At 41.3% G+C, this 14677-nt stretch overlaps 1 protein-coding gene across 2 annotated transcripts in view; it reads left to right on the forward strand.

The window, feature by feature from the left end:
* The first annotated feature begins 788 nt into the window (after nucleotides 1–788).
* The window catches only part of MKI67 (marker of proliferation Ki-67), a 61777-nt gene continuing 47888 nt past the window's right edge, over nucleotides 789–14677 (forward strand). For both annotated transcript variants that reach the window (XM_054983231.1, XM_054983232.1), the window contains exons 1-6: nucleotides 789–902; nucleotides 4356–4468; nucleotides 6467–6548; nucleotides 9101–9216; nucleotides 9883–9952; nucleotides 11257–11332. In XM_054983231.1, coding sequence (XP_054839206.1) covers nucleotides 4377–4468; nucleotides 6467–6548; nucleotides 9101–9216; nucleotides 9883–9952; nucleotides 11257–11332 — 436 coding nt within the window. In that variant the 5' untranslated portion in view covers nucleotides 789–902; nucleotides 4356–4376. The remainder of the gene's footprint in view (nucleotides 903–4355; nucleotides 4469–6466; nucleotides 6549–9100; nucleotides 9217–9882; nucleotides 9953–11256; nucleotides 11333–14677) is intronic.

Consider the following 14677-nt stretch of genomic DNA (forward strand, 5'->3'; position numbering starts at 1 on the left):
GTAAATGTGTGTTAACTTTTGCCGAGCCAAGACCCTGCCATTTTTATCTTTACTGAGGCAGACTTAAAATAACTCGTCCTCTGGAAGCTGTTCCTCTGTCGACCCATGTGGCAGAGGAGAGCTAAAAATCTCATCGCTTCAGCCTGCGTCCAGGGTGAGGGGCTACATGGCAGCAGCTGCCTATTATCTAATTAACCGGGATTGTATGACCGGTAACCCCGTTTCTCACAGGGAAAATTCATCTCTAAAGGGGATAAAACATTTTAATTCAAACCGCTACACAGCACCTAAATTTTAGGGCATTTTATTTTCGTTGTAAAGGTACTTTACAGTAAAGGCTCGCTCCACTGGCGGGAATCAAGGAGGAAAGAAAAACACACCGCTTCGAGCCGGTGTCAGTTAAAAATTGAACATTCCCTCCGGCTTTCTAATTGGGTCGTTTTTCTGCGTACGTCATTTTACTTAACCAGTCAAAGGACTCCGCGCCTGTTTTTAAAAAAAGATATTTGAGCGGTGACAAAAAATAATCGATCCTTGCGCTTGATGAACCCAAAGTAGTTCCTGTCGTTTTCTCAAATTAAAAACGGTTTGATTCGTAATAGCAGGAGTTGTCCAGCATATTTTTTTAAGGTAGGCTTTTACTGTTGTTCGTTCTAAACGGGGCAGCTGAGCAGAACAGAGCTCGGGAAGTTTGATGTGGCGCAGGGATACCTTCTGTCAGTGTCGAGCAAACTGTCTGCAGAGCGGACCGAGCGAGATTTGAAGTAGTGAGCTGAGAGCCCGCGCGCGCTTGAAAACATCGACTGGACTGGAGTGCGGGAAGAGGGAGAAGAATCCTGCGTGCCTTCGACGCGGAGGAGTGGGTCGCGGAGTGGCCGCGGGTGCAGGCAAGGGGACACAGCGTGAGTTGCGAGTTGGGCCGCCTGTCCTTGCCATAAAGGGAGCGTTTTTCAAAGGGGACCCAGAGAGGGGTCTGAGGAGGGAGCTGCCGCGCGATGAGAGGCCGGAGGGTTTGTTTGGAGGAGCACCTAGGAGCCGTGAAAAGAGGGGCTAGCGGGTAGTCTGGAGGGCAGGTGGGGCGGGGGAACAAGGTACCTCGAGGCCCTTGCCTGAAGGTAGGAGGACAGAAGGCGGTGGAAGCGCCGCTTACCCGGGAGCCTCTGACAGGCTTCTTCACAAAAGCGAAACATTTCCAGTGCTGTAGCAACGTTAGTCTGTGGTAGCCAACGTCAAGGAGAGCCTTGGGGCCCCTGAAAAACCCACCGCCTTCTGTGATCGGATGCGCTTTCGTGGAGCGGGGTCTCCTTCGTCGGCCAGGAGTGTTGGGTCCTCCTCACTAGCCCATCCAGGGAGATGAACGGGGTGGGCCAAGAGGGCTGCCTGCAGTCATAGGCTGACTCCGCACACATTGGATAATGCACTTCGAATCCTCTTTATAGACCTTTTGGAACGGATTTTTTTCGTGTGCGGAACAAAAAATCCACTCAAACGATTGATAAAGTGCATTAAAAGTGTATTATCCAACGTGTGCTGAATCAGCCATAGTCTAGATAGAGTCAAGCTTGCAGGAGATTAGAAAACGCCGTGCGATGGCTTTGCGATATGTTTGAATGAGCGGAGCCTTCGGTGGAGGCTCTGCTCTCGGCTAGGGTATCGTGGAAAGAGTCCAACCAAAGGAACCACGAAGTCTCTGTTTTCTGGTGAAAGAAGATCGCTCGGTTGCTGGTGGAAGCAACGCTGTCCAGCAGGTGGATGGTTCTGTAGAGAGGGTGGTTAACTCGGGCTGCGGGCTAGAGAAGGAATGGATGAATTTGGGAAGCCTCCGTGGTGCCACTTTTTCAGTGTCACTTTTCCTGATTTATCTTTGTATATCTTAGAAATTAAATTTCATTCGAACTCCGGCCTTATTTCTGGGAAAGTGTTCATAGGCTTGGAGCCAATTAAATTAAATTCCACCCCAATGTTATCTGTAAGAGGTATTTTAAACTTGATGCTCTTTCTGTAGGGCTAGGACTGATGTGTAAGGGGGGAAATGCTTTATTATAATTCATGGTATGGCAACTGTATTGTGTGTACAGTTGTCACATCTGTTGCTTCTTTTATCAGTTTTGTGTTTCTTATATAAAGGTAAGGTGAGGTTAATGCTAGTTGGCAGGGCTGATTTTTTTTTATAAAGGCGTGATCTGCTCACTCCTGGGTGGATTATGATTGCGCTTTTCATGTTATGTCAAGAGCTTGAGGATGCTCCTGGACCCAGCCTTGGTTGAGAAACAGATTGGTAGTGTTGCTAGGAGCAGGTGTAAATCTGCCTTCTTTGAAAATATATTTCTCGCATACTTTTAAATTCTTTTTGTAATAGTGAAGTGAAACTTTAGTGGGATGATATATACCTCTGATTGTTTGTATATGTATACAGACTGATGTGTGTGCATTATTCTGTCTTAAATCTTTGATTTTTTAACATTGATGCTGGTGGCTATTTTTTTTGTAAGCACTCTTGAGCCCTTTGGGAAAAGTTGCAGTATAAATGTTCTGAAGTGTAGATAACATTGGAAGTTGACAGTTTCAGGTGGGTAGCCATGTTGGTCTGTAGTAGAATAACAAGATTCAGGTCCAGTAGCACCTTAAAGACCAACTAGATTTCTTGGGTATGATCTTTTGAGAGTCAAAGCTTTCTTCCTCTCTTATGACTCTTGAAATCTCATATCCTGGAAGTCTAGTTAGTCTTTAAGGTGCTACTGGACCTGAATCTTGCTCTTCCACTACAGATCGACCAGCTATCCGCTTGAAACCATCTTCATTGGAAGTGAATGCTTGTGCCTAAACTCTGTAAATGTTGTTAAATGAAGCAGATTAAGATTGAATTATGCATTGTGGGGAGAAGAGGCACCCAATGAAACGGATGAATGATAGATGTTAGAGACACAAGCATTTCTTGACACCATGCTTATAGTTAACTTGAACTCGGTGCCAGTACTGACCACTAGCTTTAAAAGGGAATGATAGTAAATCCATGGCCAAGATGGCTTAGTGGAATCTCCACGTTCAAGGCAACCTCTGGCTGCTAGTTGCTAGAAGAAAACAATGGGAGAGGCTTTTTTTTCTTTGCCTCCACTTCTAAGCCAGCTAGTTGGCTGTTGTGCATGGAAAAAGGATACTGAACTTAGTGGATATTATGTTGATCCAGTGTTGTGATCCTTGTATTAGTAGGAGATTAAATAGATAAAGGCTTTCAAAACACATCCATGCATTTGGGTTCAATTTGGGAGTCCTGTGGATTTTAACCTTTAGATAGTACTTAGAGTTTCTGTATCCCAGACGATTGTGACTTGTTAAACTGGCTTGAAGTACAATTCTTTTATTAAGTAAAATTTTTATACCCTGTTTTTCCTCTTGTTTCAAGGTGATTTACCAGTAATAATTAAAATATTTCAAATTAAAACCATGTAAAATTTTGTACCCTCCCTCAGTAATTCCCATCAAAAAAGATGCCTGCTGCTAATATCCCATCAAACCCCCTGTCAAACAAGCCTTGTAGCACTTGCTAAAGATCTCCATCAAGGAGACTCCCCATGTCTCATCAGAGAGCCCATTTCACAGAGCAGGAGCTGTAATGAAGACCCACTTAGGGGCTACCAGTGAGGTGGCAGCATGAAGGCCATAGTTTGGCTCATGGGAACATGTGGGGGCGGATGGCCATGAAGGGCTCCAAAGGGCACCCTGACTTGAACTTGGAAACATACTTGCATCCAGGGTAGGTGTTTCAAAATGGGCAATATATGATCCCGTCACCTAACTCCTGACAGTAATTGGGCTCATATATTCTCGACCATCTGTGGTTTCCAGGTTGTCTTCAAGGGCAGCACAACATAGAGCATGTTAGTGTAGTCCAACTATGAGATTACAAAATCATGGATCAGCTATGAAAGGAGAGAATTGGTGAACCAAGTGCAGCTGATAAAAGACATTCTTGGCTGCTGTGCCATCCTGAGCACTCCCAAGCTCTTAACCTGTTCTATAAAAGCCAAGTCCACTCTATCCAGAACAAATGGATTCAATAATTCTAGTGGAGTTATTTCTGTCTTGTCTGGATTCAGCCTCAGCTTGTTCTGCCTTACCCCCCACCCGGACCATGCTCCCAAAGCTTGGGTTTGCTCAAAATATTTATATTTTGCATTAATTGGGTCACAAAGCAGTAAGCTTGTAAACACATTAATATTCTGAAATGAGCTACATAAACATAGCTTTATGTACTAGTATTTATGAATATTATGAATCTTTTGCCTGTTGTCTAATAGATTTTCCATGATAAATTGATGATGTGCTCATATTCTAACTCTGATCTGTCCTTACAGGTAATAGCTCCAAATGAGGAGATGCCACATTTTGGAAAAATTGTTGTTATTAAAAGGAATGGGTCTGATGGAACTCATTTTCCACTGACTGTAAATTCTTGTACATTTGGAAGGTAAGACTTATTGGTGTTAGGAATATAATTTGTTATGTTGGGATTTCATTGAAAATGTTATTAGTAGACATGGGCACAAACAAAAAAAACCCCCAAACCATGTGAATCATGGTTCGTAGCACTCCATGGAACCTTGAACCATGAACTTCTGACCTTTTTGCAGTTCGTGGTTGGTTGTTGGTTGTTCCGTGACATTTCAACCGCCCTGCCCTGGCTGCTGAAGCCGGTGTGTGGTGTTTGAAATAGACAGCCCCTTTCTTCTGCTGCCTAGGCAGCAGGAGAATGGGGCTATCAGTTTCACAGATCCCATGCTGGTTTCAGCTGATGGGCTAAACCCAGCGTGGGGTCTGTGAGACTGATGGCCTCTTTCTCCTGCTGCCAGAGCGGCAGGAGAAAGGGGCTGTCAGTTTCATAAACCACGTGGGCTGTCAGTTTCACAGACCCCCACGCTGGAACCAGCCACGGAACGGCTGGAAACTTTAGTTTGTTCCGGAAAAACGCGTTCCCAAGGAATGTGTGTTTCGGTGCAAACGAACCAGCCATTCCATACGGAAATTTGTTCTGTGGTTTGTTTTGTGCCCATCTCTAGTTATTAGTAATGTTTACATCTTTCATGAACAGCAGAAGTTCAGAAAAGTGAGATATAACAAATTCTCAAGCAGTTACGTTAACCATTTGCCTGAAGAGAAATGTCATTTAAGAACTCCAGATTTTTACATTAATGAAAACTGGCATTTCTTGCAAGCTGACAGGAAAACAACATAATAATTGTTATTTTTTTCTCCTGAATTTGAAACGCTGTATTGAAATTTAGATTTTAATTTTTAAGTCTTCTCCAGAGATGTGGGTGTTGCATTGAATTAACATCTCTCTTCTACAAGCATTTGTGTGAAGAGATGGTAATTGACAGAACTTGTAAAAGACATCTGTGGTTGAGTTAAAATCCCAGTGAATTTGAATGGTTGGGGTATACTGTTTACACTATATTCTGGAATTGTAGAAGGAATTTAATTTACACTGTTGTCTCTTGCATGTCTGTGGAAGTTATAGCATGCAATTATTTAGAGTTTGCTTACATTGCTGAGACTTATGGCAGATCACACAATATCAATAATGTAACCAGACCAATAGTTTGAATTGAACCAAGTAACTTGGTATTGCTTTGCTAAGCATATGTTGAAAGTGCTGCTAGATGAGAATTGTTCTTAGCTAAAGTATTGTTGTATATAATTAAGCACAAACCTGTAAGTGAACTTCCCCCCATCTCACCCCCCAACTTTTTACTTTTTGAGAGACCCATTGTTGTATAGTGGTTAGTGTCATACTAGAATCTGGGTGATCTGGCTTCAAATCCCCATTCTGTCATGGGAGCTTGCAAGGTAACCTTGGTTCAGTGACACACTCAGCTTAATCCAATTCACAGAGTTGTGAGAATAGAATGGAGAGGAGAACATTGTAAGCTCTTAGCTTTAGGTTCTCACTGGGAAGAAAGGTGAGGTAGGTAAATAAATATTTTTTGGTTAGATGCCAGATATTTAAGTGACTGGGTGCCTATAATTTTTGCCCCTCACATTTGTACATTAATATTGAATATAAATAATGGACTTGGAGTGAAAAGTTGATCAAGTGAAACGAAAGGGAATGTGGTCTTGTTCTGTTTTGCATGTCATGAGCAAATAAAGATTGTCTGGATATATTGCATTTATGAGGTTTACATTTGAATAGAATCACAACACTTTCAGGGTTGGCTCCAACAGTAGTTTTCTGTCTGTGAGGGATGTATGTGATTTTTGCCAGTTCTCTTGTTATCCCAATTTGTCCCTCATAGCATTATTGATGGTTTCCTTTTCCCCAGGAGCAGCATTTTGGGGAATTCAGAAGGCTGCAGCAAAAGTTGGGGAGGCAAGATAGGAAAAATCATCACTGTACCCAACCCTTTAAGAGATATTGCTTATACAGTCTGCAAATATTCTGAAATTGTGTGGTTTATATTTAAAGGAGAAAAGAATGCGACATTAGAATCCAGCTGCCTCTGGTTTCCAAAGAACACTGTAAAATTGAAGTTAATGAGAATAAAGAGGTAGGTATTCATTTTATTTACATTATAGAATGTTTTTGTCACTGAGATTTGAAAATATTAAACAATGCAAGCAAACAGCATGAAACGTACAATAAACAATGCAGCAGGACAATCTTTGATAACTTATTCTAGACACCCACCCAAAAATTTAGAGACCATACTAATTTTTAAGCCTTCAGGCTTTTAGACTTCAATGACAGTTTCAAGTTCGTTTTTCACCGTTAATTTTGTTCCAGCTATGTCAAAAGTGTTGTAGTATATAAATGTGGGGGTATTTGTAACTTCCAACCCTAACCTAACTTCTTCCCACTTTCTCATAATTTCACTATTGCTTTAAGAAGTTCCACTTAATTGTATGTAAGAACCAGTATATAATAAACTGTTAAAATGAACATTAACATTCAAATATGCAGTGACTTACAAGAATTATATACACGTGCATTTTTACGTATTACAGGAAAATGTTCTGATGTGAAATAGTAGATCAGTGTACTTTAACTGAGAATCGGAAAGAGGCAGTACAGTAAAATAATTGCTGGAAATACTAGGGGCTATGGTGACCAGGGGCCTGGTGTTCTCCTGCAGATCATTTCACAGCCCCAGCATAGAATGCACATGTATGGGCAGCTGTTAATCTTTCCCTTTTGCAGGGTGACACTTTTACAAATTTTATTTAATCTATAAACAGTAAACATAAAAGATAAAACACTAACAATACTTATAAACATGAAATAACAAACAAGATAAGCAGCTAATAATAAAAAGAAAATACAGTTTAGAAAGATGACAAAAAGACAAATTGAGTTCCGATTTTCTACACAACAACTATATATCGTTTTCAAAGTCTCACTCAGGGCTCATTTCGAGGGGGAATGCACTGGAACGAATGGGCCTGGATCGGGTGGGGGAAGCCTCTCCCATCCAGCAGTGACCTGGCCCTGGTAGTTTTGGCCCCGATCCTGGCCCAAAAGGGACATTTTTGACCCTTTTGGACCCAGATCAGGGCCAAAACAGCCTGGACTGGGTCAGTGCCATGCAGGGGAGGGTTCCTCCGCCCAGCTCAGACCTGATCTGGGCCGTTTCAGCTCTGATTTGAGCCTAAAAGGCCCCAAATCGCCATTTGGGGCCATTTTCTGCTGGGATTGGGGCCGAAATGGCCGGGATTGAAGTCTCCCCCTCCCGGCACCGACCCAGTCCCGGCCATTTGAGCCCTGAAATGGGCCCAAAATGGCCATTTTGGCCCAATGTCCGCTGGGATCAGGTAGGTGCCGGGTGGGGGAACCCTCCCCTGCCCAGCACTGACCTGGTCCTGGTTGTTTCGGCCCTGATCCGGGCCCAAACGGGGCCCAAATGGCCATTTTTGGCCCGTTTCAGTCAGGATCAGGACCAAAACTACCAGGATTGGGTCGGTGCCTGGTGGGGGACCCCTCCCCTCCCTAGCACTGACCCAATCTGGGCCGTTTTGGGCCCGATCCAGACCAAAACGTGCCCAAGATGGCCATTTTGGGCCTGTTTCGGCCTGGATTGGGGCCAGAAGGGCCCTGATCGTGCCACTGCCAGGTTGGGGAACACTCCCCCATCTGGCAGCGGCCAAATCCCAGCTATTTCGGCCTGATCAAGGTGTGTGGCATATGCTAATGAGTTATGGTAATGAGTTCCTGCAGCTCTTTTTCTACAAAATGACCCCTGGTCTCCCTTATTTTGTGTTAAACAAGAGCCTTCTTTTTTCTATTGTTCATGATTCTTAATCCATAAATCCAGATATCATCAAATCATTATCTGTTTCATGTAAAAAGTCTATAAATGGTTTCCATTCATCCAAAAATGTAGATCATGTCTTTTCTCTAATCAGTGAAGTAAGTTTTGCCGTTGACACAAACTCCAAAACTTTTATCCACCATTCCTCCATTGTAGGCAATGTTGGAGTTTTGCATTTTTGTGAATACAATACTCTTGCTGTCGTGATCATGTATAAGAACAAAGTTCCAAAACTTCTTTCCAACTGGCTGTACAATCCATCATTCCCAACAAAAAAGTCTCTGGTTTCAACTGGATTTTAATCTTCAAAATCTTCTGAACCAATGTTTGTTTATGCAACCAGAAGCTTTTTGTTTTCTCACGTCTGCCACATATGATAAAACGTCCCTTGTTGTTTAGCACAGTTTCAACATACATCTGAAGCATCCTTGTACATTTTAGCTAATTTTTCAGGAGTCGTATACCAACGATACATCATCGTACAGAAATTCTCCTTAATACTAGAGCTTAATGTAAATTTCAACCCTCTTGTACACATATTTTCCTATTGCTCCATTAATTTCATGTCCACTTTTTTTGCCCATTTAATCATACATTCTTTTACTTTCCCTTCTTCTCAAACATCAACAAAAGTTTGTACATTTTAGACACTTTTAGAAGACTTTTGAGATGAGTGAAGCTGTCAGGGGGTGCACCTGCAGATATGTGAGTCCAAGCCTACGAAGAGTTTTGTTTTAGCTTTTTATTTTATCTGTCTTCTAACAACTGTGGTCAATATTTTTGATCATTTTTAGGCAATATTGATTAATTTAAGTACCGTGAATCCAACTCAACTGAATGGGAGGGACTTTCAGCAACCTGTATACTTAAAACATGGGGATGTACTGACTATTATTGATCGTTCTTTCAGGTAAGTAGCAGTGACGAAAGTAGTATTTATGTGAACGGGACTTTCACATTGTGTTCCCTGGGTTGTGTCAACTTGCTTGGGTTACTAATATGTACTGTGGACACATTAATGAAATCAGTAAAGCTGTGCACAAGGAGAGGGATAGTTCAGACATTCAGATTGCCATTCGCTTGCTTCTGATTCTTAACATTTAACCAGAACGCTTCAGACTCTATATAAAAATAATATTGAGGCTTGGTTTTTTCCCCCCTTACTTTCTACTACAGCAGTCAATTTCTTTATCCAATAACAGCCAATAACTTTAGGTAGTATTGTTATAAAAAGGAACAATAAATAATAATAAAGCAACTTGTCTATAAAAAAATAAATAAAACTCTCAAGCTCATGAGAGTTATCTTGAGTTTTGAGAGGGTTTCTAAGGTACTTGGGTTGCATAATTTTAGCTGAGTAAATCATCTTAATTTATGATAATTAATCAAAACATGACATTTCAGCTTGATGCCAGATAAGTAAGTGACATTTTAAATAATGAACTCTACTGGAGTTGAGACCTAGAAGTGAAAGTTTTGTAGGACTTCGGCACACAAATGTAGTTGTGTTATAGCAATTTTGCTTCACTAATCTAAATGTGGGATGGCCCAAGCTTTCTTTTCTACCTTTTAACAGGTTTGAATATCCACCTCCACCACCTGCAACAAAGAGGATTTCCAGATCCGAAGAGAAAGAAACTTTGCAGGTCATTCCATTGCCTTCATATCTTGTTGAGGGGAATGTGCTTCGGGGAATAATGATTGTAGTAGTGGCATTGCATATTTGTTAATCAGCGGTTCTCAATCTTTAGCTTGGTTTAGTAGCAAAAGTGCATTTAGCTTAGGGGAGAACCAGAGTGTAGCTCTTATTTAATGCTGGGCTTCAGAGAAGGAGAGATACTACATGAGACTTACACAGCTTCCAGCTTTTTCAGTCCTTGGTTTGAAGTATACTCTGGTCACTGATCAAGCAAGAGCTGTAGTTCAAAGAATACTTTGGAATTTTTTCATGCAGAAGCATTGTATACAATTGTGGCAAATTATTCCATGTGTATGGCATCAGCATTCACAGAACCATAGTTAATGTTAGTATTCTCTTCTCAGGAGTAATATTATGGAGGTATACTTGGTACTGACTTAACACTAAGATGGTTGTAGAATTTAATGAGGCTTCAGAATTGTTAGCAGTCTATGGAAATTTTCTTGTGGATGGTACACTGAATTGGAAGGTTGAATTGCCTTCCAGTGTTAATTCTAAAAAGGAAGTGTTGGACACTTGTTTTGTAAGAACTTTGTAATTATCTAACATGACAGAATTTTAAAACCCTTATTTAATTTAAATTGAATGATTTAAATCACTAGTCAGTAAGACTAGATTTAAATCATGGTTTTCTACGTAAAAACTCATTCTTTTCTACATAAAGACTCCTCACACTTAGCTTCTTGTGCAGATCTGTTCTACTCTGAACAATCTTCTATTCATTGAAGTTTTTGAAACTTAGCACTTAAGAGGTAAAGGGTTGGTTCTGTGACAAAGATTTGCAAAGGAACAATGGGATTAAGGTCTTTTTCTCAACTACGTATGTTTATTTTATAAACTTTTCTGTGAAGAAGAGATGTGATCTGTGCAGACACAAATTCAGTTTTGAGAACCGTAAAACTAAGCATCTGTGATAATACATCCTAGATAGAAAAATTGTCCAATAATCTCACAGAAACCTCTGGAAGAGCATGACATTGTGAATGGATTAATAGAATTTGTTTACCAAAAAATTTAAACATTGCATGAATATACAGCCTCATGCTATATAATTAAAAACTAATCCTTATTTCATGATGATAACCTTTGAACTATAATGTACCTTAAACAGAAAACTATCTTTAGATTGATTTTTTCATTAAAAACATTTTGTTAAAAAAATCTGATTTAAATTAAAAATCTGATTTTTAATTTTTTTTTAAAAGTCATTTATTTTTATCCACCCTGCTTTACTGCTTTTCAAATGTACAGGTTCTTCAGGTTCAGCAGATAGAACAAGAGAAGCTGCACCCTCAGAATTCAGACTATAAAAGTCTTCACATTTCTGGTTGGTGGCTCTTTCAGTTATATTTTTATATAACTATAATTGTGTTAGAAATTAGCTAATAATAAGTACATGGAAATGCTAGGTGGAGACTAGAAATGGGCACGAACCAAAATTTGAATCAAAGTTCCTGACAAACCAGGCTGGTTCGTGGTTCGTGAACCAGTGGTTCATCAGAGCCCATTTCTGACAAACTGCCACGAACTTTAGGCTGGTTCATTTGGTTCGTTTTTTGGTTCGTCACTGCAGACAGCCTGACGCCAATCTATCAGTTTCTTAGGCAACAGGGGATGGACTTCCTGCAGACCTTCTGCTGACCCAGAAGTGACGATTTGCTGACCTGGATGTGACGTTTTCATGAACCAAGCGAACCAGGGCAGGTTTCGTGAAAGTTTGTGGTCCGTGAAATGCGATGAACCCCAAACCGCATGGTTCAATTTTTCCCCGGTTCGTGCCCATCTCTAGTGGAGACTGAAGTTTTGCTTGTGTGAGTGGAAGAGGCATCGTTTATGAGGGAGGGTGTTCTGTATGCCTTCTCCAGCTGTAATTCCCTGCGGCATGTTATTCCTGAGGATCCCCTGACCTTAAGAACAGCATTGCCAGGCTGGTTACAGGGAGCACACAGGAGCAAATCTAACACATTTTTATTGTTTGTAATACCTGTTTGCTTACATAAATCTATAGCAGGATGGCCAACTTGCTTTATGTAAGATCCACATAGAATAAATATCAAATGTTTGAGAGCCGCAAGACATAACACATTGAAGTGACTTCAGCGGAAGAGGCGGGTTTGAGAGAGTGTCCTGAAAGTGACATCACAGGAAGGGGTGGGGTTTTGGTGCAGTATGCTGGAAGTGACATCATTGGAACAGAGTGGAGCTTGGGAAGTGCCATCACCTGAGGCGCCACTCCCAAAGTCTTATAGCTTCACCCCCAAAGTACACAGGTATTTTCCAAGTTGGACCTGGCAACCCCAATATTTTTATTGAAAATATGAAAGACATGAAAACAAATAAGGGGGGGGGAGAAAGGGAGTGAGGGAAAGACATGGAAAGAAAGGGAGGGAAGGAAAGACACTGAGAGAAAGAAGGAAAGGGAGGGAGGGAAAGACATGGAAAGAAAAAAATCTGAAAAGGGGGGTTATTAAAATACATGTGTGGTGAGAGGAGAAGAAAAGATAATAGAAAAGGCTTGGAAGGGAAATCAGGGAGGGAAGCTTTGGGATTGCTTGCCTTGTTACTCTTAAAAGAAATACACAGTTAGGGTTTGGCGGGGAGAAAAGGAAGGGCTGAACATGAAAAACAATCTGAAGAGAGGAGGATATTAAAATGCATGCATGGTGGGAGAAGAAAAGAATAGAAAAGGCTTGGAAATGAGAGAGAAAAGAAGATGAAAAGGCATAGTTGGCAGGGATATAAAAATTGCAGAGAGTAACACAAAACCACGGATGGGTTCCCTCCACCAAGGCTCCTGCAAAGACAACCTGGCCACCAACTCAACCCTCTCCCAGCATTTCCCCAAGGGAAGGAAAAGGAACCTTCAACACATACCACGGGCATTTTTCTTTCTCTTCCCCCTGTTCACTTTGAAAACAGCAGACTCTTCCCCTCCCCCACTCATTCACACATATACAGGGGAAAGAGAGATGGGCTTTCTTCTGTGTAAACCACTGTGGAAAGGATTCATGCTGCAAACTTTGATCAAATAGGAAGGAAGGAAGCATTGGTATTACTTGCTTTGCCCGCCCATCCTCCAGCAGCCTCCTGGCCTGGCACTATGGCTACATCGCCAGTCTGGATCAACCATGCCAGCCCTGCACCGTGCCCACCCAACATTGGTCCAGCTGCCCAGCCAAGAGAAAGGGAAGGGACATGTGTGCGTGCCTCGGCTGTTTGACTCCCTGGCTTACTTGTTGCTGTTGCTGTTGCAACTGAGCACATTGCGCCTACGGATGTGAGATCCCTCCCTGAGCTATGTGGCTGTGTGCTCTCCTGCTCTCTTTGCTCCTGGCAACCTCTGGTGGAGGGGGGAGGAGTTTGTAAGCTTGCCCATTTCCCCCTCCTTCCCCGCGAAAATAAACTATATGACCATGGCGATGCTCAGAGACCTCTGGCAGCTGCACAATATGTCTAGAAGAGCCACATGCAGTTTCCAAGCCACAGTTTGGCCACCCTTGATCTATAATATAAATATGACTTATTTTTAAGAAGCCTGTTGACTGAAGAATTTCCAAATTCTGCCAGTTCTAGCTCTTGCCCAAACCCCAATACAAAGTTCATTTTGTATATCCTTAAAAACTGTGCCTCTCTGAAAAATAAGTATATTCTTTAAAGTTGCCATTTTTCTGTCTCCATATATTGACTAAACTCCAAATTGTCCATCATGTAAAAAAAGACCTTTGGCAATTTACCTTGTGTATTTTTTAATGTTTTTCTCTGAAAGTCTGTGGGAAAATCATTCCACTCCAGTTGCCCATCAAACACCAATTTTCACAATCCAAGTCTGTTAATCTATCCATAAGTTTATTTTTTTAAAAAACGTTTAGTTTGAAGCATAGATTCCCAACATCAGAGGTTTAATTCCACCTAAATTAATTTATGCCCCACAAATTCAGCCATTGTTTCCTATGGGAAACTCTAGGTTTATTTGGTGGTGTAGGGGGAGGTCATTTTTGACCAAATCTCACCAAATTTCAGAGGACCTACTCCTGACTGTCTTATAAAGATTGGCACCCCAAGTAGATTCAGATTCAGATTTCTTTATTACAGCACTTAGCCAATACATTTATCATAAAAATTAAAATACATATTTTACGACCGTAAAAATATGGATATGTACAATTTAAAAACATAATTTCCTAAATTCTTTCAAAATTTATAAAAACCAGAAATTCAGCATAGTTCTAGACTAGCAGCCGGAGTGGAGGCCTACACTCTAATGAACTTTAACAAACAGGGCACAAAATTTCGCTATCTGGTGTAATGCTGTAAAATCTGAGTTTGACAGCAGTTTCTCTAATTTGTTCTTTTCTGGATGTTCTGAGATATCTTCCAGAAAGGGATGTATAAGTCTCATACGTGCTTCCTTAAAGAAAGGGCACCTCAGGAACACATGTTCCTGGGTTTCAGCCTCCCCAAGTATACAAGGACATAGCCTCTCATTCCAAGGAATCTTCTTAAATCTGCCATCCAGAACAGCAGAGGGAAGGGTAGAACATCTAGCCAAAGTAAACGCTCTCCTAAGTTTGTTTACCTCCAGAATGGATAGATAGGAAGCAGGTGCAGAAATATATCTGCTGCTAGGAGGAGCTATAAAGGCAGGAGTGCCCTGTAAGTCAGATTGTCGTTC

Source organism: Eublepharis macularius, chromosome 6 (assembly GCF_028583425.1).
Source record: "Eublepharis macularius isolate TG4126 chromosome 6, MPM_Emac_v1.0, whole genome shotgun sequence".
Taxonomy (NCBI): domain Eukaryota; kingdom Metazoa; phylum Chordata; class Lepidosauria; order Squamata; family Eublepharidae; genus Eublepharis; species Eublepharis macularius.